This window comes from Fusarium sambucinum, chromosome II (assembly GCF_050947815.1).
Source record: "Fusarium sambucinum isolate potato_lamoka chromosome II, whole genome shotgun sequence".
Taxonomy (NCBI): domain Eukaryota; kingdom Fungi; phylum Ascomycota; class Sordariomycetes; order Hypocreales; family Nectriaceae; genus Fusarium; species Fusarium sambucinum.
Genome location: NC_139293.1, coordinates 9,341,394 through 9,365,391, shown reverse-complemented (window position 1 = coordinate 9,365,391; position 23,998 = coordinate 9,341,394). Strand labels below are relative to the sequence as shown.

The window sequence follows — 23,998 nt, the reverse complement described above, 5'->3', positions numbered from 1 at the left end:
ATGGTGCATTGACTAATATCTGTCAACCAACAACTACCAAGCCGGAAACACGGCCGTGCAGATGCCAACACGTTGCTCATGTGCCCTGACAGACGCAGGGTCGTAGATCCCGCTCACTACAAGAAGTCGCTCAGGCCCTTGTAAACTAAATTTGTTCCTGCGGACATTCTCACCCAACATTTCACTCATTTGCAAAATGCGTTGCCTCTACTCCTTAGCATGTTGGTTCTTCCTCATCTTTATCTCCAACGGGGTTACTGCCGAGGAACCGCAAAGTGATTCTGCAGGCACCTTGGACTTCGGTCTAGTCTTTCCACGCAATGAGTCGACATTTGTTCCCTCTTTGATGACACCTTTTGTTTTTTCTTTCCGAAACCCCGAACTTGTCCCTATTCTGCTACCGTATTTTATTTATTCCGTTTACAATTACAGCAATACTACCAATCCTGCTCTTGATGGCAGGATTTTTGGGGAGTCTATGAATCTTTCGGCCAATCATAACCCCCACTTCCACGTCGGTTACCATCGGCAGTTGAATGTTGAAGGCAAATGGCTTATGACGCTCACTGCTGGTGTTCTCAATTGTGTCGAGGATCGACATCACCTCTACAACAATTCACACTATATTGACGCCAACTTTACCAAAATCAACATTACTTTCACTACAAAGGGCCCTTCAGGACAGGTCGACCTCGCTGCTGAGACAAGCAGCAAGAATTGTTCATCTCCAGTTGGACTCACCGTCGATGTCCAAGAAATGATCAAGGTCCCGGAAGGTGATTACCGTGCCGACGATATGGTAGCAGAGGTCTGCGCAGTCGAGCCTCTGGTAACTTTGGCAGACAAATGTGTGGCTGTGACCCCTGCAGCTATATCAAGCGTCGCCGCCGAAGCGTCTTTCCGGGTGTGCGGCAGCATCGCGAACAGGTCGGAAATCCCCGAGAGTTTTGGTTGTAAGCCACTGGGTTGGAAAGAGAGTATGGGAGTGCGAATTGTGTTTGGAGGGACCACTTGCTTAGCATTATTACTGGGAGCTCTAGCCTACATCTTGTAACATCACTTGGTGCTCTTCTCTCTAGCTCATACCTCGCACGCTAGTTCCAATATTCCAATACAATTTGCCTGTTCTCCGAATAAATTACAAAGTAGATCATGGTTATTCTACCAACAAGTGCTTTTTTTGTAACCGTAAATCCGTACTTGGCATGCTCAAGTTAACCAACAAACCTCAGACCCTTGACACGACTCAGGGCCAGGCCATTTCTCCTGATCTGATCATTTCTTGGCGAGTCTCCACCAACTTCGTATGTACATCAGCTTAGGCTTGGCCCATGTTGATTTGGCCAAGATCTCGCTTTGTCAAATAATGCCATATTCGCACTGGGGCCCCATGTATTCCCTCCCCACAGTAACCCTGATGGTATAGGGGTCTTTTGTACGGATATATCATTCTATAATGTCTCAACCAACAACCAACACTCCGGACTAGCACTTCGAACCAACACTTCGACCGCTAGTCAAGCCGGGGAATGCGTCTGTATCTTGCAATGACCCTAGTTATGGAGAGCTATCTGGACCGTGATTGGCCTAGCTACCCTTGGTAACATTTTGTAACGTAACAAAGAAGAGGGATTAATCTCTTGTGCCGTGCGGCTGTAACACATCATGCAGAAGGTGAGGCCGTGCCGTATTTCGAAAACCCGAGGCAGAACTAGGTCTGTCAGGTCATGCAAGCGAAAGGGATTTTTTTTCCAATAAGTTACTGGGGAGTTTCAGCCCTCCAAAAGAGATAGATTCTATAATATCTTACCAGCGGCCACAATATTAAACCACAAACTAAAGGCATTTCACCACCGTAATTCGTTACAAACCCGCTCATTCATTGTCATATTCTCTTTTAATTCTTCTTTACTCTTTTCGCGCTGAGCTGCATTAACCATGTTGATTTCAACATGGCGTGTGACCGCGCTACTGTTGGCGTTTGTCAACCTCGCCTCTGGTCAGGAAAAAAACAGACTGGGAGCTAGCCCTTACTACCTGAACCACGATGATTGCCCGGAGCGGTGCAGCATATCTGGTCCTGAGCCAGGCAACTGGTCCGTGTACCAAGATCTCACGCAGCTCAGGATGTGTCAAGAAACCATGTTCTTTGCCTTCTCCCTCTTTGATCCCATCGATGAAGATTCTACTCATCGCATTCATGCCTGCACATCATTTGGCCCAGACTTTTCACTTCTTCCCAACGCGACCACTATCCAAGCCGCTGCTTCTTCTCCCATCAGTGTCGATTATGAGATTGGTTGGCACAAGGACGGGTTTGAACTGGCTGCTTCTGGAATTCGTTCCATCACCAGGCAAGCTCGCCACTACCTGACTCATGGACATGGCACTGCAGATGGGCCTGCTATCATGTTTGCGCAGTCTGGACAAGCCACTCTTGGTCTATACGTGGGCGAACACCTCGGAAGTCAAGTTACTGGCTCTTCTGCACTCCAAATGTTGGAGAACAACCTTGACAACTTGAATGTTACAGGATCCAATCTGGCTATGCAACTATGCGTTCCAGATTCTGGCAACGCTCATTCGTTTGGTCTCATGGTAACAAGCAACGGAACCTTTGCTTCCATCCAAAAGGCTGTTCAGTCGTGGGCCAACGGAACCTGCCTGTCCTTTCCGGAGTCTACAACCATGGCCGGCCAGGCTTTGTACACCAAACCGCTAGATGTTCTGACTAACGTCAATAACTCTACCAGGCCAGCAAAGCCCGTGTCTACAAGCAGTGAGCATGGCCGACGCCACCAACATCTGCATGTCCGTGCTGAGTGCAGAACCACCCGGGTCGAATCTGGGGACAGTTGCGCCAAACTGGCACAAAGATGCGGCATCTCAGCCAGCGACTTCACCAAGTACAATCCAGGATCCAAGTTCTGCGCTGAGCTGGTGCCTAAGCAACACGTTTGCTGTTCAAAAGGAGATCTTCCTGACCTCCGACCTACCAAGAACAAAGACGGTTCTTGCCACGCCTACAAGGTTGACAAGGGTGACAACTGTGCAAGTATCGCCGTCGAGAATGGTCTCAAGGTTGAAGATCTTGAGAAGTTCAACATGAAGACATGGGGTTGGGCTGGATGCAAGAGGCTCTTCTATCAGACTGTCATGTGTTTGAGTGAAGGAACTCCCCCATTCCCTGACGAAATCGCCAATGCAAACTGTGGTCCGCAAAAGCCGGGAACCAAGAAGACTGGGGATACCACCGATATCTCTGATCTCAACCCTTGCCCTCTCAATGCCTGTTGCAATATCTGGGGCCAATGCGGAATCACCAAGGAGTTTTGCACTGATACCAATACTGGTGCCCCCGGAACTGCCAAGGAGGGCACCAACGGTTGCATCTCCAACTGTGGTACCAAGATTGTCAACAGTGGCGGTGGTGGCACAATCAAAATTGGTTACTTTCAAGGTTACGGTATGGGTCGGCCTTGCCTCTACCAAGATGCCTCCCAGATCGACACGTCAAAGTACACACACTTGCACTTTGCGTTCGGCACTCTTACCAAGGACTTTGATGTTGAAGTGGGCGACAAGCTCTCTCAGTATCAGTTCAAAACCTTTACAAGTTTGACTGGCGTCAAAAGGATCCTTTCATTTGGCGGCTGGGACTTTTCAGCACTACCTGCCACTTATTCCATCTTTCGAGAGGGTGTAAAGCCCGCCAATCGACTCAAAATGGCCAAACAGATCGCCGCGTTCATTGTTAAGCATGATCTTGACGGTGTCGACATTGACTGGGAGTATCCTGGAGCACCTGATATTCCTGGCATTCCACCAGCTGAGAAAGATGAAGGACAGAACTACCTCGCTTTCCTCGTCGTCTTGAAGAACCTGTTGAAGGGCAAGTCGGTATCTATCGCTGCTCCCTCTTCTTACTGGTACTTGAAACAATATCCTATTAAGGACATTGGCAAAGTCGTGGACTATATTGTCTACATGACATATGATCTTCACGGACAGTGGGACACGGAAAACTCCCACTCGCAGGAAGGCTGTGCATTTGGTAACTGCCTTCGCAGTCAGGTCAATCTCACTGAGACTCAATACTCGCTGGCCATGATTACCAAGGCTGGTGTTCCAAGCAACAAGGTCATTGTGGGTGTCACAAGCTATGGGCGGTCGTTCAAGATGGCCTCAGCTGGTTGCTATGGCCCAGACTGCTTCTACACTGGCAGCAAGATACACTCAGACGCAAAGGAGGGCAAGTGTACTGGTCAAGCCGGCTATATTGCCGATGCTGAGATCGAAGAGATTCTCAAGGACAAAAGCCGCGTTGTCAAACACTTTGTTGACTCAACAAGCCACAGCGACATTCTCGTATACGACAATACCGAATGGGTGGCTTATATGAGCCCCAGCACCAAGAAGTCTCGCGAGTCTGTATACAAGGCGTTCGGCATGGGTGGCACCACTGATTGGGCCGTCGATCTACAGGAGTACCACGATGTCCCCAAGCCCTCCAAGTCCTGGGCTATCTTCAAGGAAGACGCAGCAAGCGGTTACGATCCCAAGCTGGACAACGAGAGAAGTGGCAATTGGACAAAAATCAACTGCGATTCGCCAGTCATACGCGATCTCAAAGGATACACAGCACCTCAAGTGTGGAGGGAAGCGGGCACCGATGGTGCTTGGAAAGATCTGATGAAGATTTGGAACACTTTGGATAAGGACAGGCGCTACACATTGAGCAGGTCGATCACCATGAATCTCAGGTACACGCCAAAGCCCTATTGCCAACGGTTGAAGAACGCACCTTGCGATGCCCTGGAAGTTTGCAACAGCGAGATGAACACCGATCTGGCAGGACCTGCGGGAATGTTCATCTGGAATTCCTTGGCCACGATCCACCAAATGTACAGCGACTACTACGATGCAGTGAACGACGCGGCTATTTTTATCGCCTTCGATCTCGATGCTTTTGGCAACAAGTTTGCACCAATCCCTGAAAAGGAAGACAATACATGGCTTTTAGTAATGATTGATCTTCTTACCTGGGGTACTTCTTCAATAGCCGCGTAAGCCTCCACAGAAGTCCACAAATGCCCTCACTCTAGCTAACATACTCTCAGTCCCTTCTTCAATTCACAGCTTCGCGGACTTCCCTACTTTAAGGGCAATCCGAATACCCATGACAATGTCAAGGACACGGCCATGACTTTCATTGGACAAAGCACAACTCTGGCGAAAGATTTAATGAGTGGCACCGATTCGGAGTAAGTTCGCAGTCGTCCTACTCCATAGCAATAATAAGTACTGACGCAATGCCCAGCACTACATGGACAGTGGAGAAGAGAGACGATTTCAAGAGCTACATGGGCCAGGTGCTCGAGGGGTGGCAAACGCTCGCCAATGCTTCAGTGAACGATCTTTTCAATGGCTCTAAACCGGAATCAATCAAGACACTTTGGAGCCTTATTTCAGATGGGAAAATGATTGAAGCCGGCGTCGACGGCGACGGGTCGAAAGACGTGAAGGATGATTTCATGAACACAATCGACCTCAAGAAACACGTTGCAAAGACTTTCTATGGATATATTATTCCTACGGTATGGAGAGTCTCTGAAACGTATGCTTTCATTCTTGACTCAGGTTATGACTGTTACGCGGAATATCCATCCGATGACTACGTGACCAAAGAAGCCATGGATGCTACCAGCACCTGTTACGGCGGACGACGTTACTACTTGGTCTACCCGAAAGAAGACGACATTGGAGGCTGTAAGAATGATTGTCAATGGGGCGGTTCATGCCCAGAAATTTGCAAATGGAACAAGTTCATTGCTCCACCGGGTATATCAACTCTCAACGGGAGCAGTTTTGGGGGCATCTCGATACAGGATCTCATCGTCGGGTAAGTCACTGAAGCTTTCCTCATGGCTGCGAAATATGTAACTAACCCAAGGGACACAGTTCCGTTCGCACTTACGAGCAAAACGGGAAAAAGAACACAGCAAAGCCTAGTGATCTAGTCGCCGGCCATCTTGACAATGACGATCTTTTCAACCTCGACGTCACTACGCCCGGTATTATGCGCCTCCCAGTATGCAGTCCCGAACGCGCATATCAATCGTGGGATACGACCTCCAAGGGCTCCAGCGCCTTCTACCCATGCGACATCCCCCCCGGGCAGAGGTCGTGCAAAGCGTCGACTTTCACTTACCAGGACGACACGAGCAACGCATCTCCGCTGGCGTCGGACTGCGAGGTTATGATCAAGAACTTTGAGAATGACGGCTCGACCAAGTGGACAACACAGACAGCGGATCTTCAGCATAGGGAGCTTGGACACTATGGCACCTGCGCCTTTGGAGTTGAGGCGACGAAGCTCAATGGAAACATACACTTCCATTTCGGTGGCGGGGACCTTACCGAGGCCATTAATACCGCTATCAAGAAGTTTAAGAAGAATGGCAAGATCGGTGCGTCTGGTAAGGTGGATTGTGCTGGCAATACGAGCAAGTCGCAGCCAGTCTTATGGGGCATCTACCATCATTCTTAGATATAGTACTTAAGTAGCACATAGTATCTTCTAAAGTGAGACGTTTAGGGTCTAGACTACTCGGGCTTATACTGGCGCATATTGCAGTGGGTGATATTAATGTATCTTGATGTTTAAATAGTTTAATTAACAACTTCAAAAAGTCAGAAAACATATGCACTAGGGTTTCACGTTCTATAACTTAGACTAGGTTACAAGGCAGGAATATAATGAACGTTTCAGCTCCGTGGGAAAGGAATTATATATAGACTAATAGTAAATAATAACATTGTAGTAAAACACTGATTATTAGAATTTTAAATTATTATTAAACTACTGACAGTCCTGTACTTGATGTATTGTACTTCTTCTCTGATATACCGTTAGAATCTGGTCTCTGGTTGATTATGTACACGAGGTGGTATATGACCCAGGACAGGGCTCTGTTCTTGCCCCTCATGGTACTCCTCCAAAGGATCCGTGCTGAGTTCTTGGGGAGTACGTTCTACTACCCCGTCCATTTCATGAACTGTCATCATACGAACAGGTGAGTAGGACTGTCCATAGCCCTGATCAACGGTAGAGTTCATGTTGTAAGAGCTAAATGTTTGGGGAGATATTGGTAGCGGTGGGGAGGGCTTAGTGTGATCCACAGACAAACCACTAGGATAGTAAGGGGTGACGGTGCTTGTGGAAGGGAAATAATCTACGTGATATGTGAGAAACCCGTCTATTACACAAGAGATGTTAGAGAAATACTTACGACTGTCATAGGTTATAGGCGACTGACCTGTCTCGGAAGCTCTGTGCGATTCTCCAATTCAGGCCATCTCAACAGTTCTTCTTCGTTTTCGTTGACACCTCTAGATAAAGCAGGTCAAGAGGGCGATGAGCGTTATTCCCACAGCAGCAGACCCGGTAGCGATGCTAACTATTGCCCTAGTGCCTAAACCAGTACTACTGCCACCACTTGCTGGACTCGACGGTTGACTGGAGAAAAAGCTCACAGGGTGCAGAAATGCTTGTCGATCGTCTTTGTTCTTCGATAGAACGGCTGGTAGGAGACTCGTGTTTGGGCAACCATCGTTGCAGGGACTAGTATTGCAATACCCCATGAAGGGCAGATTGTTACGATTGGTCACCGTAATAGCGCTGTAAGGCTCTATAGGCAGCTGTAAGCACCACTGTAATCGCTAGCATAGTGATTATGGCCCGATCTTTTGCCCTGTGGCTTAACGGCTTGTGCAACCGTTACACAGATCCCTAGTTAATAATATCACGAATCTCTTACGATAAAAGCAGTATTATTTAGTTAATTAACTAGATAATCTATACTAAGCCTTTAACTTTAAGCTTTTTTATTTAGACTTTTTCTAGCTATAACTTAAAGGCTTTAGCTGCTATTATTATTTACTTTTTTAATTAATTAAATTACTTATTATATAAAATAGTCTTATTAAATACCTTAAGGAATTTATTTTATTATTTAAATAGTTTAATTTTTTCCTTTAAAATAACCTTTTTAAGTTATTATATTTTCTTTAGCCTTTTCTTTTTATTATTTTTATATAAAATTAAAAAATTTAAAATATAAATAAAAGCTATTAGCTTAATTTTTATAAAAATATTTTTTTTTATTATATAGAGGTTTATTATCTTTATATATAGCTTAATATTTTTATTATATTTAATTATAGTTTTAATTATATTAAAATATAAGCTATTAAAAAAATAACTAGAATTAATAGCCTTTAGCTTAATAATTAATATTATATATAAGAATTATAATAGATTAGCTATATATAATAAGAGATTAAAATTAATTAATTTAATTAATTTTATTTAATTAAAGTTATAAGAAAAAGAAATTATTATTATTTTTAATATAATAAAAGCTTTTTTTATAAGTTATTTTTATTATAAGGTTTATATTAAAAGAGTTATATTATAAAAAAAAACTTATTTTAAGAAAACCTTAGATTTAATTATTATTAAAAATTTAATATATATAAATAGATTAATCTTTATTAAAAACCTAGAGGAAATTAAAAAGGCCTAAGTAAAAGCTTAAGGATTATAAAAAATAAAATAAAAAGTAAATTAATATCTATATAAGTCTATTAAACTTAAGAAAGTTAAATTAAATTATAAATATAAAGATTAATAGTAATACCTTTAATTATAAATAGCTTAAGCTAATAAAATCTTTAATAATCTTATTATATTAATTAAGAATAAAATTATAAAAATATTATTAAAATAATTAAAATAATAAGAGTTTTTATTTTAAAGGCCTTATAAGAGAAATTATATATAGAGTTAATAAGGTTAATAAAATTAATTAAAAGTTAATAAGGAATTTTATTAAAAATAAAAAAAGTTTAAATATATATTAATTTAAAAATAAAAATTAACTTTATAGAAATTAATATAATTATATAATATATAGTTTTAAAATTTATTATTAAACTTATATTAAAATACTAAAATTTTAAACTATATTATAAACTTAGTCTAGTTCTTAGATAATATACTGCATATAAGTCAGTTGCGGATTTCACTAAGATGCACACCTCTGCAAAACTTACAGGGATAAAAAGGTAAGTAACCTCACGCTCGTATTGGGCCCAAGCCTCACCGTACTTTTCACGGCAGCGGCGAGCGTCGCGTCTAGCACGGTGAATGACCATTATAGTAAAGAAGACGGAGTAGAACCAAGGGAAAGGACTTTTGAAGCCGGTGATTAAGCCCCAGGAGAGGGCAAAAAATATGTCACAAGAGTAGTGGATTTTGCGGGCATAGCCGAGCCAGCCGTCCACCATGATTACATCTCCTTTGGAGGAAGTAATGGTCTTGGGGTTTTTGATTGTTTGCCACGGCAGCTGGGGGAAAGTCTTGCGATTAACAAGCTGGTTGCGCTCCTCGGCGCGGAAGCCGTTCTTCTGGCTGTTTGTTGTATCCCAAACCCAATATACAAAGAAATATAAGATGTAAAAGGCCGCGAGCGCAATGGGGCTCCACTTGTACTCGGATGGATGGTGGTTGGCTAGGAAGAGAGCACAGTGGCAGTATGACATAGGGACACCGGCAAGGTTCCAGAAAATAAGCATAAAGCCCCATTTCTCGTAATAAATATCCCTAAAGCGGTGTTAGAGATTCTTAAGTAGACGGTAGGGAGTTAGAGCATTCCTACCAACTGGAAATGATGAGCTGCTCCCCTTTGGCACATGCGTTTGCATATAGGTAGTGCGCAACGACCAAGAAAATCGCCTCGGCCGAGACATATCCATACCTTTCGAATTGACGCGCTGCAGTAGCACAACTCAAACCGAAGAGAATAAACCATGGGATACGGACCATAAAAAACATCTTAAAGTCCAAGACACCAAACATACGAGGGTTCAGCTCGGCACCAAGCCAGAAATCATAGATAGGATACCCTGTCATACGATGCTGGGCGCCTCTCCAGAGAGCAGAGAAGTATGCAATACAGGCCACAAGGAAACCGCTAAGGATTGCCACAGACATAAGAGGGCCAAATTCATCGATAAAGGTGTAAAGTGGAAAGAAACCACTCAGATGTAGGGCAGCCAAGACGAGAATTGTAAAGTGGAAGCTGACATAGCAGTTGCATAAGTACCTCAGCTGTTTTCCGTTCTCGTGGGGCAGAGGTTTGCCCCAGGCCCAAACGCCCGGCAGGACACAATAACAGATAGCCTCGAAAATGAAGAAAGTCCAATAGATACGCCAAGCACGGAGGGAAGGGTAAGCATCCATGTAGATAAGCTCAACTAAATGTCTGCCAAACTCCCCCCAGCTTTGGTCCTCTTTAGGCAGAGGCAGCTTTCCAGCATAGTGAGTGGCGCCAATCCACATATACCACATAAGCAGGGGAAAACCTATCATCAAACATAACGCGCCAAGGCTGCCACCGAACTCAAACTCATTTGAGGTACTGATTTTGGGGTCAGTGCCAACTTCCCAGCCATCGATGCGCTCGCCCTTTTGGTAAGTGCGGCTGGTGGGCGCCTTGGACTTGGAGACATTGGCCGCGGACAAGACCGGCGAGAACTTGCGCCTGGCGGGAGCTTGAGGAGGTGTCTTCCTAAACGACCAATAAATTAGCGAAGATCGTAAGATGGTTGCGATGGGATTTCACATCGTGGAATGTTGAGCGAGGGTCACCATAGTTCCGGCACCCTGATATGGCTGTGTATTGATACTGCGACAGGCTGATTATTCAAATTAATATGGAAAAGAGAGGAGAGATCGATGTACTGCATACCAAGAGCGAAATCGACGATCCCTTATATACACAAGCCCTAGTAGTAGTGTTGCAAACATTGCGTGTCAAGGAGAGACAAGGCCTGTTCAAAAGAAATGCTTGCTTAGCGGCGCCGAAATTCCGTCAACTCGCACTCTCGGGCCTCCGAAACTCCTGGCAATGGTGGATCCCTCTAACAGTGTGTGGGTCTATACGGCACTACGGGATTCTCGGTCTCCGATGATGTACTACTTGGTCAAGGGAGAAGCGTAGCTGAGGGCGCCGAATGGTGGCCTGTGAGCTCCGTGTAGTGGGCCAGGTTTAATTAGATAAGGCATTCAATACCGTAACCTATACTATTCTGGGGGGAAAGGGCGGGAGAAATGCTAATGGAGGCTGTCTTATTTGCTCTTATTGTATGAGTTATAATGTAAATTTTCTTTTATATAATTGCAGTTATATATTAATCCTGAAATAGTCAGATTAAATACCACGGAGGGCACTGACGTTTGCGTTTCAATAGACCAGCCGCTGTTGTGGACTTCGAATTGTAACCGTCGAATAGGAGGACTTGACCGATGTAACACGAGATAAGCCATCTGCCCGGTTAAGATGAATAGTTGCGCATATCACGAAGATCTCTTGCATTCCATATCTCCATACCATGACTTTAAATTCCTCCAGTTGTTGCTCGGTTTCATTTATAGGAACTGCAGGTACCCTTTCTGAATGATCCTACTATGATGCTATTGACAAAGAGCAACAAAGGTGATAAAACAACAAATCAGAGATATTGTTCAGTCCTCGTGATACGCGAAATTAATGATCATGGCTAGGGCAGCATCATCCGATGGAAGCCCTGATACAGCTAGTCATATAATCCCCAGATCGTCGAGGATCATTGCAGCGCCCTCTACTGTTCCCTTCTTATTGGTAATCGGTATTTTAATATTATTTGTTTCTTTCTGGTATCTGGAGAAAGACAACAAAGAGACACCTAAAGTCAGTTAAACCAAGGTGGAAACCACAACTCTAGTATAATACCTTGCTCTCACTTTGGCACTTAATCTGCTTCTTGAGTCGGCAAACCTTGCACTTCCAGGATCAACGGTAGTGCAGACTGACGGCACAACAGATGACTCGTCAAGCGCCACCCCAACCATGACCTTTATCGCTGCCCAAACCTCGGATATGATTGCTGCATAGTCTGACATCACACTAGAGCCATTGACAAAATGTGGAGACGGTCGAACTGCTCTAGGTCTGAATATTGGGTGGCTTTCACTCCGCGATAACGGATGGTTACCAGCCCAGACATCGTACTTCATCGGCACGTCTCTACCCACCTTGGCGGCATCGCACTTCTCTATTCTATGAAAAGTACTGGATACCGAGACAAAGACTCTGGAGCGATTCGCTCAACTAGCAACACCCGTTGGCGGAACAGCACCGGACACGGTTCTTTTTCATTACAGTGGTCTCCATGGTTCCGTGTCTTCGATTATCGGGTTGTTCAACGAGCATGTTGTTGTTACACTGTCACTAGACGAAGCTATCTTAATATCAGGAAAATAGAAAATCAAATTATGGTATATTCGTTATCTATCTTGAGGCCAATAAAGACGATTTAGGAGCTCTTATCCTTCTCGATGTGACTTCAAGAGTACTGGTTGGCTCCTCGAAAATCAATCATTAACCCGAGCGCCGTGTTGACTTTCTTGATAAAGTTACTGCAGTCCATACATATCGTACGGGAAATAAGGATTACCCCTTTCCGAAGTGTCTCGGGTGGTTGGACATCTTGAAGGTCGTGCAGCGTATCTTGGCCCTCCCAGTTGATTTGTGATGTGTCAAGAGACAAGCTTGACATTCCAAAGTCTTCCGCAAACGAACCTGAAGGAAGAACAACATGCTTACTGATGAAGTAAGCAGTCAATTGCTTCTCTGCGTGGCAGGCATTGAATTTCCCGCTTATGCCTTGGTCTTTTCTATCCGCTGGTAGCTTGTGGCCAATGATTTGACAAAGGCGAAAGACCTCATCTGTCCATGTTCTTCCCCCAATCTGGACATTGAGTTCTAGGCCTGGCTGATGGCCCCAGCCGCTCATCGCAGCAACAGGTGGGAAGCCAGGATCGCCAATAATGTCACCTCTGAACAGGATACCAATGGTCTTGTACTTGCTGGGTACGTCAAAGTTGGCTAGTAAAGAGATGGTGTTTCTACCACCACGCATAGTTGTAATGGAGATGCCGTTGAGATGTGAAAAGTTTGCTGTGTTCCGACTTCGCTCCTCGTCCGCCTCGTCATATAGTTGACCGATGATTGCCGCACGGTCCTTATTTCTTTCATGCGTTGACTCCTTATAGACCTGAGATTTACCACCAGATCGTCGGTATCGTTCCTCGCTGTTCTCATAAGTATCCGCGGCGAAGTCAATAGCGCGTACCAATCTCCCAGCTCGCATGTATGCAATTGAATTATCGGCTCCATGAGAAAGCAAGTGTTTCACATTCCCCAAGCGCCCCCATAGTGCTGCTTCCATTAGAGGAGTTCGTCCATCAACATCTTTGACATTCGGATCAGCACCGAAGTCAAGTAGCAACTCGACCATTTCCGGATACATTTCGCAAGCGGCAAAATGTAGTGCACTCTCCCCAGTCGTCGTCGTTCTCCCTGTCTCCGTCCGAGTGACCTCGTAGCTTCCATCCTTGTCGTCTTCGGGAACATTTTGGCTGTCTTCATCATCATCATCTAAACTGGGATAAGGATCAATGAAATCTTGTACTCCGTGCAGAAAAATGTCCTTCTCCTGAGATGTCTCAAGATAGTGGCGAACATTCTGCAATCTACCCGCAGTCATGTCAGAGACAATTAAATCCAGCTTCTTCAGGCGAAAAGGTTCAAAGTCACAGTTTTCGGGGCCTTTTATCTCAACTTCCTCTCGTGCCTCAGTCCACTTGCGCCGGTTGCTGACGTCCACCTTAGGCGTAGGTTCAGACTGCGCGAAGTACGAGGTAGGGTCGACTCCTGCACTGACGTACAAACCCCTACTTCTATCGATCTTGTAAAGTCCATTGGCGAGGAAATTGATATTGTAGGACTCATTGTTCTCGCAATGGGAAACGCGATAATGGCTAACGTGGTAGTCCCCACCAAAGCCGTGTCGATGGATCTTGTCGCAATATGGGCAGCGGACGTACATTAGAGAGCTGTTCCACCACACAACATTGGCTTTGTACTTTGTTAAATCGGCCATGATGATTGATACCAAGCTCTTATGTATTAAAGTCAAGTTCAAGCGAATGCAAGTAGGTTTTGTTGATAGCTAATACAAAGTAAACTGAGTTGAAAGTGAAGCGGGGTTATTCGACATCACATCATTGAGTGATATGTCTGGACGGCCAATTACAACCAACCAAAGCACATGACGTCCTCAGACCAATTTGTTACCCCCTCAATTGTGTTTTGAGAATTCTGCAGCTGTTTCGATAGTTATATTCGACTTGAGCTTTGCTGGGACAAGCATTCCTACTAGCCCATCCTTACCTTTCCAAATGCCTAGACCTCCCATGGCACATGGTGAGATGTTTTTTGCTGAACGAAGCCTGCTCAACCTTGGAAAAACACGAATTCGAATTCAAGTATATCACGTACTTGCCTGGAGAACAAGAATATAGAATCATTAGTACTCGTAGTCATACTCACGATTTATCTCCTCTCGCTAAGTCTACGTCGACCAAGGTCAACACCACGCAGTCATCCGCATAACAAATTCTGTCGAACTCATACATTCCGAAGGCCGAAAGAGCGAAGAACCTGATAAGAATGTTCTTGTCGATAACATGCTCAACGAGATGAAGCAGTTAGCACCAAGCTTGTTTGAAGAGATACGAGGGAGAAGGGTGCACCCCGTATTGGCCAAGTCCGAGGTTCGTCATATGATTTGACCGCGAGGATAGGGATCCACCAATCCTTCCGGAGCCTAATCTGAAACACTCTTTTGAGGAGCGGGTTGTCTGGATGTTTCTTCTTGAATCCTTTACCTCTCACGAGAGACATCTCAAACTTTGATTTTCGTAGGGATGTGGCCCATCGCGAATCTCAGAGTAAAGTCCAGTCATGTTACAGGCCATGTCTCCAGCCCAGATGAGAGTATTGAACTCTTCCTCAGCTCCCCAGAAGTGCAACGCCCCGCTAGTTCGGCGATCATTGAACAACAGGTGATGCCATAACTCTAGCAGATAGCCCGTGGGAATCCTCATCCAGCCCCAAGTCCGGTCGTGACTTTCCCTCCACTGTATTGAGACGGCTTTGACAACAGGTTCATCTCTTGCAATATCCTTCAAAACTGCTTCGTCGGCAAGGAGAACAAATTCAAACACCCAATCTGCCATTCCTTGAGTCTCTCTGGGTCTTGTAAACCTAGAGAATCTCGTATTTGGTATCTCGATCATTTCTTTTTCCTTGTACAGTTCATCTTTGCAGAACTCCCGGAGACCTCGAACATCAAGTCCTTCTAGTTGGGAACGATCTTCGCGGGTTTCGAGATAGAATAGATCCTTCAGTCGTTGGACGTCATCTGGGTCTACGTCATGTTCGACGTCCGCTCCCTTTGCGAAAGCGCCGAAGGCCAACATAGTCTGGTGTCTGAGACAGTACAGCAGCATTTTCCAGGCCTCATCGGTGTGCAACCAACGGTTATTAAATATTATATGATCCACGCTTAAATGACTAACCTAGTTACTAGGATGTTTCATTGGAAGGATCGAAGCTTGCATTTATTTGCTAATGGTCCTCAATTAAATAATACCTCAATCAGGTCGATAAAGACATTACGATATAGGGTAGTAGTGAAAAGATTTAAATCGCAAGCATTAGTGTGTAGTAAGAATAATAAGGAGATAAGTCATAAGTAGTCGCAATAATACCTGCAGGGAATCAGTCTCATATATTAGATTATGCAATGATAAGATCGAAAGGTTCTAAACTGGTGACGTCTTGGAGGCACTTGATACATGGATGCTCTGGAAGCAATAATGTTCTCTTCCTCTTTTGAATAGCTGCCGCCACTGCAGCTATCCTTCCTTGCCAGTTCCCAGCTGTTCGTATGATTCCTCTTCGAATAGGAAAGTCAAAAAATTCATCCCAGCAGTCTATTGACGACACACATGTCTTCAGCATTTCGACCAAGGCCGTTGTATCTATCGTTGCGGTTCCACCACCTGTTCCATTCCCGATATGATTACCACAAAAACATCCAATAGTCAGCAGTGGGTCGTCCAAACAACTGACAATGTTCAAGTCTCCCATTAATTTGCCTTTATCATTAAGCGAGACAACTGACTCCAGGATGACCACTTGAGTGTCTCTAAGACCTCTGTCGCCAACGTCGATCGGCAATTCGAAGTCAGTCAATGTCAGATGTAGCGACGTGCCCGTGAAGGAATTGTGAAACTTTCCGTCAAATGGGTCATGTTCCACGGAACACCAAGACGCTAACTCAAGACCACCAAGCATTGGTTCAGCAGTCGTTACCAGGAAAGCCAGCTCCGGGCGGCCTAGATTTCCCAAATTTCGTCTAATTTGAGTTCTTTCCAAGGTCTGAGCAGGATCCTTAGTAATAGCCGATGTCAAGTAAATAGAGTCGCCAGAGGAGAGTGCAAAAGTGCCTAAAAGCGCACGAGGATCAATGTCGAATTCCCCCGAATCAAACATGGCTATGCACGCGAACGACACAGCAAGCTGTGTTCTTGCTTCGCCATGAAAAACATCCAAGTCTGTGCTCGGGGCGCGAAAGGTGTATGCTACTTCGGAGTTATTGCGCCTTGTCGTCGATATCCAGTCAAGCCAACGTACATCCTGTAAAGATATCGTAAGGGATTCCATACTGACAGTTGCCCGGCCGAGAACCCTATATAACTTCTCTGCGAAGGCTAGACCAAGAAGAGATCTGACAGTGCCAGATGCGTAGCTCAAATTGTCCAAGTAATTTTGGAAGTCTGTTTTATGAACACTTTGATCGTCCTTCACAGCTTCTAAAACCTTGTAGGATCGGCCCCAGCTTGATGGTTTTGGTTTTTCAACGTTCTCCTTGGAGAATATTGCAACTTTGTCTTCGATTCCAAGAAGAAACTTGAATGTCTCAAGCCCGCCAGATGGTGTTCTAATGATAGTCAAGAGACTGTTTTCAGGAGAATTGACAACATCGTCGGGAAGAATAAAGTAACATTCTTCTGCCTTTACTTCCAAGTTAAGCTTGCGATTGTTGTTGTGCCAGCCAGCACACCGGCGTCTGTCTTCACATTTGCGACACTTTTGCTCTTTGATGCTTCCTGAATCGCTATCTCGAAAGATCTCCAAGTCCGAAATCCCTGGTAGATCTGAAGTCTCAGCATCTTGTTGCTTTATCCAACAAGTATTGCAGACGTCTGAACATTCACCGCAACAAACGAGGGGATAAATAGGTGCAAAGTTCGAGCATTTCGAGTCTCTTTCATGACAGAACTCTGTACAAGGGTACCCCTCGATGGCGCATGAACAGTCGTGACAAGACTTTGTCCCTGACCTTGAGAGCTTCGAACAAACGCACTCAGTGCCGTCACATGATATGTCGGGAGCCTCCCGGAGATCAGTTAGCAAAGGAACCCATCGCTGGTGGGTGTTGACAACGTTGCGACTACCATCATAACTCCTCTTCCTGGATTCTCGGGGGAGAGGCAATGCTGAGGCATATTCGTAAGTCAGTTCCTTCTCTCGCCCGGACCAAGATGGCCATTTGAGCCTCTCATACCGAATTAAGATGTCTTCAGGCTTGATACCACTGGATTTGGCTATTAGTCGTAAGATTCGCACCTTTGATTCCGGCGATTCGATACCATTTCTGGACTCTGGCAATAACGTAAGGAGAATTGAAGGATCAGTAAGTCCGAAGCAAGGTTCGAACGGCTTGGAGTCATCATTCACAAATTGCCGACCTCTTCGAGCTCCACGACCAAGTAGTTTGTGGTATTGTTGTTTTTCAAGACCCTGGGCGTTGTCAAGTAAGAGTGAGGCATTTGCAAGCATCGTTACCCAGGGGGGTGCACTAGCCCCAAGCCAGTTTTGGAGAAGCAAGATCGATTTCATAATATCATCACGTTGATATCCGCCTTGGCACCACGGCTCAGTGATACCACCAAGAACGGCAATACAGAACTCAGCCATCGTCACCCTATTGGTGTCAAATGCGAGTTTCCGCTCTGTTGGAACAGGTTGTGAGTAGAACCGCATGCGTGAAAGGGGGAGGGACCAGAATACACCATTCTTCTGCGAATCAGAACGTTGGGCAGAAACTGTTACCACCGAGCCTTGCATCAAGTAATCATTTTGATGAACACTTGTGGTCTGGTGTAAAAGGACTTCCAAATCGGAGTAGAGATGCCAAGACGACATGGCGAGTAAAATAGCGCCATCGTTGACCCTTTGAGATATACCTTGAACAAGGAGTTCCATGCCTTTCATGGCCTCAATCCACGTGTCCATTACGCTCTGGTAAGGAGCGTGACAGGTATTGACGGGGAGCTTGAGGTTGTTGATGATTAAGTTCAGCTGGATGTGCTGACGTCTCCTCTCGCTATCGGCTGTCTGGAGCCAGGCTCTCGCACTGGCATCCCATGACGCTAATTGTTGTCGCGAGATGATTTGCCGCGACGCCATGAGAGACGCGATGTCTGTTCCTGTTTCTGAAGCCACCAATATTTCCTGCTTTCTACTCTCAACGATATCAACCCAGAGAGACGTTGCCTCGTGAGCTTTCCAAATTCTTGCCAAGAGGCAAGCTAGTAGATGAGCTGCGAGTCCACTAGTGCCTGATGTCGCCCCAGCCCAGATGTTTAATCCGTCTGGACCTGTTTGGCCTGCGAATATTCCGGTTTCGAAATTGCTTTGTGTCTGCTCATCGAGGCCTGAGCAAATCTCCGACACTCTTGTACCATACTTGGATATCAAATTCGGAATCTCAGGGACCTTTGCCCCAAAAAGAGCACCGAGCTGTCGGGCAGTTATATGATGCTGCCCATCTTCGGCATTCTCAATACGCTGAGGTGATAAAGCGTTGCGAAGACCGTTGAACTCTCGGGGGGCCTCAAGTTTGAGTAGAGAAAAGTCTATGTTAAAAGCAGCGGCAGCGATAGTAAGTTCATTCGACATGGAAGCCCCCGAACCGGTAATCCTGCCAATAGAAGCCATCTTGTATGGCGGGTTCACTCAACTTCAAAAAAGACGAGAAGTCACAGAAAGACGAGATATTTCGGCTGAGTTGGTCATGTAATTTATATCGTATTTGTAGACAGGTTTGTTTACCCCGCCTTGGAGCCTGAAAATCGCGATTTGAGTATTGCATTGCCACATGAGCTCTGACCAACCGACAAGAGGCGAAGCTTGCGCATAGTTTTTGTTGATTGGTTGTGGTATCATCAAACCGCAGCGTGGTTGAGGCTGTGTGGATGAGTTAGCCAATTGTCATTTAAAAAACAATGCATTGACAGGAATCTTCAGCTGGCCTGATCATAACGTATCATTATCACTATGTGGCCAGTGAATAAGAATGTCTAAATGAATGTTGCGTCTAAATGAATGATGCGGAGGCGGTGTAAGATGCTCAGCTCCGACTCTCTCATCTCCGAGATAGGTATACCATCAACAGAAGTAATATCAGACTATGAATTGTTCTAGTCTCTCAGCCGTTATTCATCCCAGGCCTCACGTGCCGACTCCGGGGACTCCACGAATTCCTTCTCCAATGTAATTGAACCGTTCACTTCCACAATTCCCAAGTCATATTCCTCTTCCTAAAAATACTTTATCAGACAGAGATCCAACTACTGACCTGCATGATAAGAACGCTGGTGGAAGTGCGTCTACAAAGCTACGTGACTCAACTAATGGCCAAGAGAGCGGGTAAGGCTTTGGAATATAAGTTCGAAGATAATTAGGACTATCAGCATACGCCTGGATTGAGAGTGCTTGCGTGATAAATGGACAAAGTTCATTGTCTTCGGAGGCTACTAATTTGGGCCTCACTTAAGTACCTTGAGATGGTGGTTTACGTAGTCCAGGTCTTGGCGATATTGGAGGAACCTGACGGAACGGTCGGAGCCGGAATTAGAGAAACAAGATTAAAGGGTACCTGAAAAACATCCCGAGGCGATAGAAGAGAGCCTCATCAACTGACTCGCTCACGCTAGCCTTAGGTTCACACATATTCGGCAAAAACAAACAGTCGCGTCTAGATTTCTATCAATCTAGCAGGGATGGTTTCGGAAAAGGCCTATTGGTGGACAATTAAAGTGATAAAATGTGATGCAGATGTGAACTTGCTTTTTCTTGTTGAAATTCCCGTATCAGATCAGGCTGGCGCTTAGATGTGCATTGTCGAACTGGATGCCTCAAATCACGCAAGATGCAAAACATTACACGGCAAGAATAGTATTAACTGCTATATGAATGGACTTAAAATATGGGGATAGGGCTATAATAGAGTTAAGATTGAGTTTGACTGTTAAAGATTCCACTGATTGAGGTGTTGATCAGTGGGCCTAGAAGTTATCAATGGCTTATACAGTGACGGATCAAGGACTCAGGCGTTCATGCACCAACGGACTAAGGACCTAGCCGCTCATGCACTAACGGACTAGGGTTTTAGCGTGCTTACCCACAAATAGACTGAGAACTCAGTGGCTCATTCGCCATCTGACGGACCAGCAGTTCATACTCAACGTACTGCATCTGAGGATCAACTGAGTCGATCGTTCTCCATTGTTGGCAGAAGCAAACAGCCACAGTGGAGTCTGGTGTGATATAAATGCGCAACCAGCATCGGCGGTAAGGATTTATCAATCTCCATTTTGAATTTTATCTCCAGATTTTAAAGACAATTTTGTACTTGAACTCTAAAATAACCAGTGAAAGATGTTGAAATCCCCTGCCTTTAACAAAATGTAGAGTTCTGAAATCTTGTGACAATCACCGAAAAGAGTGGAATCTAAAATCAGGTTCAGGCATCTAGCTGAGCGTCCATCTGTAGGCTTGCCGCCATTAATGTCACATCACTCAGAGCCTCGTTTACAGATTGCTTGTTGGCTTGGCACGTCCTTGGTAGAGTAGAGATGACCAAAAAGAACAGACGAAAAGGGAAACAAAGAACACCTTGTTCTTATCCTGCCAAACTCATGCAACAGCAATGGCTCAGCAGCCTTGAGCGATGTCGCGATGGCATACAATGCAAACATACGATGCCCAATTTGTACCGAGATTTATGTGAAATGGGAAAAGCACCGAGTTAAATGTCAGAAGTGCGCACGATGTCGCGAGTTCTGTACGGCTGATGCGAGGCTCATGGCTTCGCATGCTCAGCTCTGCGTAACTGGACGAGGCTTCAAATGCGATAGATGCCCCAAGTTGTTCGAAAGACAAACGGACCGTGTCGATCATGGGTTACTATGCCAGAGCTGCCCGCGTGGTTGTGGGAAGGCCTTCACGCCTAGAGGTAAGGCCCATCACGATCGTAACTGTCCGTTGAATGGATCAGAAGGTTCTGCTTACCTTCAGCCATCAACCCCAGGCGCAGTCGCAGCCTCACTACCTTTGTCTCCGATATCCTCGTCAACAAATCGCTTGCCGTCACAATCAGTCTTTGCCTCCGGCGGCGACAGAGCCGATACCCCTTCGCCGTCCAATCTCGATGATGGCTTCGAACCACAATCGCAAGCCCGCGAGCCCCCGAGCCTCATTGCCGAGTACGAATCCAAAGCGGGCAAAGCGTTGGAAGATGCCAAGGCTTTATACATTACACAGCAGTCTAAATCGCGAAAGAACAGCCGTGCGGAACTTGACTCGGTAGAGATGATCAAGTATCTTGGGAAATGCTCACTTGGAAAGATCATTTCCGCCGAAGAGTACCTCCAGATGAACCCCGACTCACGGCCGAAAGACAATGTCATTGTATGCGACATGGAACAAGCCGGACGGATATTGGATAGAGCACCGCCGCTTATCCCGATGGTTATTGTTGAAGGGCGCGGCGCCCGCCGTATGACGATCAGCGAGTTCCTTGTCATCCTTCGAGCCAGGGAGCACCTTGACGTCCATGACTTCAGAGCGTCAATTGACAAGAAGTCTCGAGCATACGAACCGAAGAGATTGAAGTCCGGAAAGGCTTTAGACCTCTATGAAGAGCGGCGAGGCGCAAAGGGTGAGCCTGTCAACTTTCTCAACCTCGGCCTAATCAAGGACAACCCTGTACCCGAATGTTTTCGCGACCGCATGGAATACAAGATGATCGAGCTCGCGCGCACAGACAACGGAAAGCTTGAAAAGCCTGCCTTTAATGACTTTGACGATTGCACTGGCTTTCAGCTCCTCGCTTCCAAGGGTGCTGCACATCTTGCGCATGTCGACCGGCATGGGGTGTATACCACGGCTCTTAACGAGGAGGGCAAGAAGCTCTGGCTTCTTTGGCCCAATGTACCCCTTGAGGATCTTCAAGGGGACGTTCCGGATGGGGGTATCGCCATCTTCATTGATGAAGGTGATATGCTTATCCAGCCACCGAACACATTGCACGCGCCGATCACATTGGAGGATTGTCTTATGACGGGAACTATGCACTGGCACAGTTCTCATCTATTAGGCATTTTAAAATATACCAAGGCCGAAATAGAGAACCCGGCTCTGACAAACGAAGCAATGGCAAGGCAGTTCATTCCCAAGATGACCATACTTCTTGAATTGTGGAAAAACGATCCTAAAGCATATCCTTGGCCACCCCAAAAAGATTTGGAAGAGGCTTTCCATATTTTAGATGTAAGTTCTTCTCGTTTACACATGATGGGTACTAATACTATGTAGTGGCTCAAAGATGGCTGCGATTGTGGCGGGATATGTAATGCGGCAAGCCGCAAGAATCCCTGTTTGTGTCTGACTCGCGACAGGGCTTGCGATGATAGATGCCATTATGCTGATAATTCGAAACCCTGCTGGCAGTACAAACCGCGAAAGGCGACAGAATGGGAGATCGAAGCTCAGAGGGAGCAAAAAGCGACGAAGAGGACAGGAGATCGAGTGCTCAATGAGGGAAACATGAAACGAAATAAGAAAAGCAAATAAAGAGGACAGTAGTGGTTTGAAAAATTATGCTGTACCATGAGTACCTTTGCCCAGTCACAACGCTTTGTTCTGCGCTACTCTCAGCTCTCCACTTCTGAGTAACTAAAGAGGGCAACGTTTAAACGTCACACCTGAATTTAATAAATGCAATTGCTTTGGTAACAGTAGAAAATGCGTCACTCTGTGAAACGATACCTTATATGAAGCGAAATGTTGATAACATTTGAACCCAGCTATAGAAGTAAAAAGATTTTCACCAGGATGACAACGAAAAAGCTGTTGTGTAAGAGCCTGAGCTCTTTGAAGGTCTAACATTCTATAGTCTATCGTGTCTATGTAAAGCTGTGACAAAATAAGAGCCTAACATTGACAGACCACCTTTGTACTTGCCACAAGGAATCGTATCTCTGTGCTCTGTATTTCGTCTAAAATGAAAATGGACTGCTGCTCATTCAAGTCCCTGCCAACCAACACCCTGAGAGACTGCAGTCCGTGGGGTGCGGGGGGCATGTGTGCGGCCCTGTTGCTATCTTCCAAGACATTACCGCCGAGTTGTTCGTTATCGAAGGTAGGATCTGTTGAAATAGCCACATTTGTCAATGACCGCAACATAACAAGTGCCGTTGGACACCATTTAGGTCTTGGGTAATTGTTAGCGAGGTTCGATACGTTGGGTCTCGGTATCTACCATACCCCTGTGAGCTATTGATTGCGGAATCTTCCCTCCAAGCGTATGCATCATGATCGTTGAGTATTATTGTTATAGTTGCCGTTGATGATGGAAATGTTGTAGGTCTTTGAGCGAAATGACACTACCAGTCCAAGGAAGCAAATACTGAAAAGAAGGCAAACGCAGAAGATGCCGAGATCACTGATACAGACTAGGGACCGAAGAGGGCGTGGGTGAAGTTTCGTGCTAAGCGGAAGACGACACTCCTTAAAATAACAATGGGGATTGACCGATGATACTATTCGATAGTCAGATAGGTGTTCCGGTAGACCGGGACTATGAAAAAGGCTTAGGAACCAACTCCACGGCGAAATTTCAAGTTGCTTGTACC

At 45.5% G+C, this 23,998-nt stretch overlaps 7 protein-coding genes across 7 annotated transcripts; 3 read left to right on the top strand and 4 right to left on the bottom strand.

Annotated features, from left to right (window-relative positions):
• Window positions 1-196: 196 nt before the first annotated feature.
• Window positions 197-1,054, top strand: FSST1_010042 (uncharacterized protein; the record flags this gene model as incomplete). Its single annotated transcript, XM_083227071.1, has 1 exon — window positions 197-1,054. The coding sequence occupies one exon, from the start codon at window positions 197-199 to the stop codon at window positions 1,052-1,054; it is 858 nt and encodes a 285-aa protein (XP_083086003.1).
• An 884-nt stretch (window positions 1,055-1,938) lies between these two features.
• On the top strand, window positions 1,939-6,550 carry FSST1_010041 (uncharacterized protein; the record flags this gene model as incomplete). The annotated part of the gene is made up of 4 exons (XM_083227070.1): window positions 1,939-5,066; window positions 5,121-5,264; window positions 5,321-5,902; window positions 5,962-6,550. 4 exons carry the CDS (start codon window positions 1,939-1,941, stop codon window positions 6,548-6,550), a joined length of 4,443 nt encoding a protein of 1,480 aa, XP_083086002.1.
• A 2,500-nt stretch (window positions 6,551-9,050) lies between these two features.
• On the bottom strand, window positions 9,051-10,717 carry FSST1_010040 (Delta(24(24(1)))-sterol reductase; the record flags this gene model as incomplete). The annotated part of the gene is made up of 4 exons (XM_083227068.1): window positions 9,051-9,062; window positions 9,118-9,667; window positions 9,723-10,634; window positions 10,689-10,717. 4 exons carry the CDS (start codon window positions 10,715-10,717, stop codon window positions 9,051-9,053), a joined length of 1,503 nt encoding a protein of 500 aa, XP_083086001.1.
• Window positions 10,718-12,450: 1,733 nt separating this feature from the next.
• Window positions 12,451-14,049, bottom strand: FSST1_010039 (DYW family of nucleic acid deaminases-domain-containing protein; the record flags this gene model as incomplete). Its single annotated transcript, XM_083227067.1, has 1 exon — window positions 12,451-14,049. One exon carries the CDS (start codon window positions 14,047-14,049, stop codon window positions 12,451-12,453), a length of 1,599 nt encoding a protein of 532 aa, XP_083086000.1.
• A 790-nt stretch (window positions 14,050-14,839) lies between these two features.
• On the bottom strand, window positions 14,840-15,430 carry FSST1_010038 (uncharacterized protein; the record flags this gene model as incomplete). Its single annotated transcript, XM_083227066.1, has 1 exon — window positions 14,840-15,430. One exon carries the CDS (start codon window positions 15,428-15,430, stop codon window positions 14,840-14,842), a length of 591 nt encoding a protein of 196 aa, XP_083085999.1.
• A 319-nt stretch (window positions 15,431-15,749) lies between these two features.
• FSST1_010037 (uncharacterized protein) lies at window positions 15,750-19,019 on the bottom strand (the record flags this gene model as incomplete). Its single annotated transcript, XM_083227065.1, has 1 exon — window positions 15,750-19,019. One exon carries the CDS (start codon window positions 19,017-19,019, stop codon window positions 15,750-15,752), a length of 3,270 nt encoding a protein of 1,089 aa, XP_083085998.1.
• Window positions 19,020-21,041: 2,022 nt separating this feature from the next.
• On the top strand, window positions 21,042-22,937 carry FSST1_010036 (uncharacterized protein; the record flags this gene model as incomplete). The annotated part of the gene is made up of 2 exons (XM_083227064.1): window positions 21,042-22,634; window positions 22,680-22,937. 2 exons carry the CDS (start codon window positions 21,042-21,044, stop codon window positions 22,935-22,937), a joined length of 1,851 nt encoding a protein of 616 aa, XP_083085997.1.
• Between the last annotated feature and the right edge of the window lie 1,061 nt (window positions 22,938-23,998).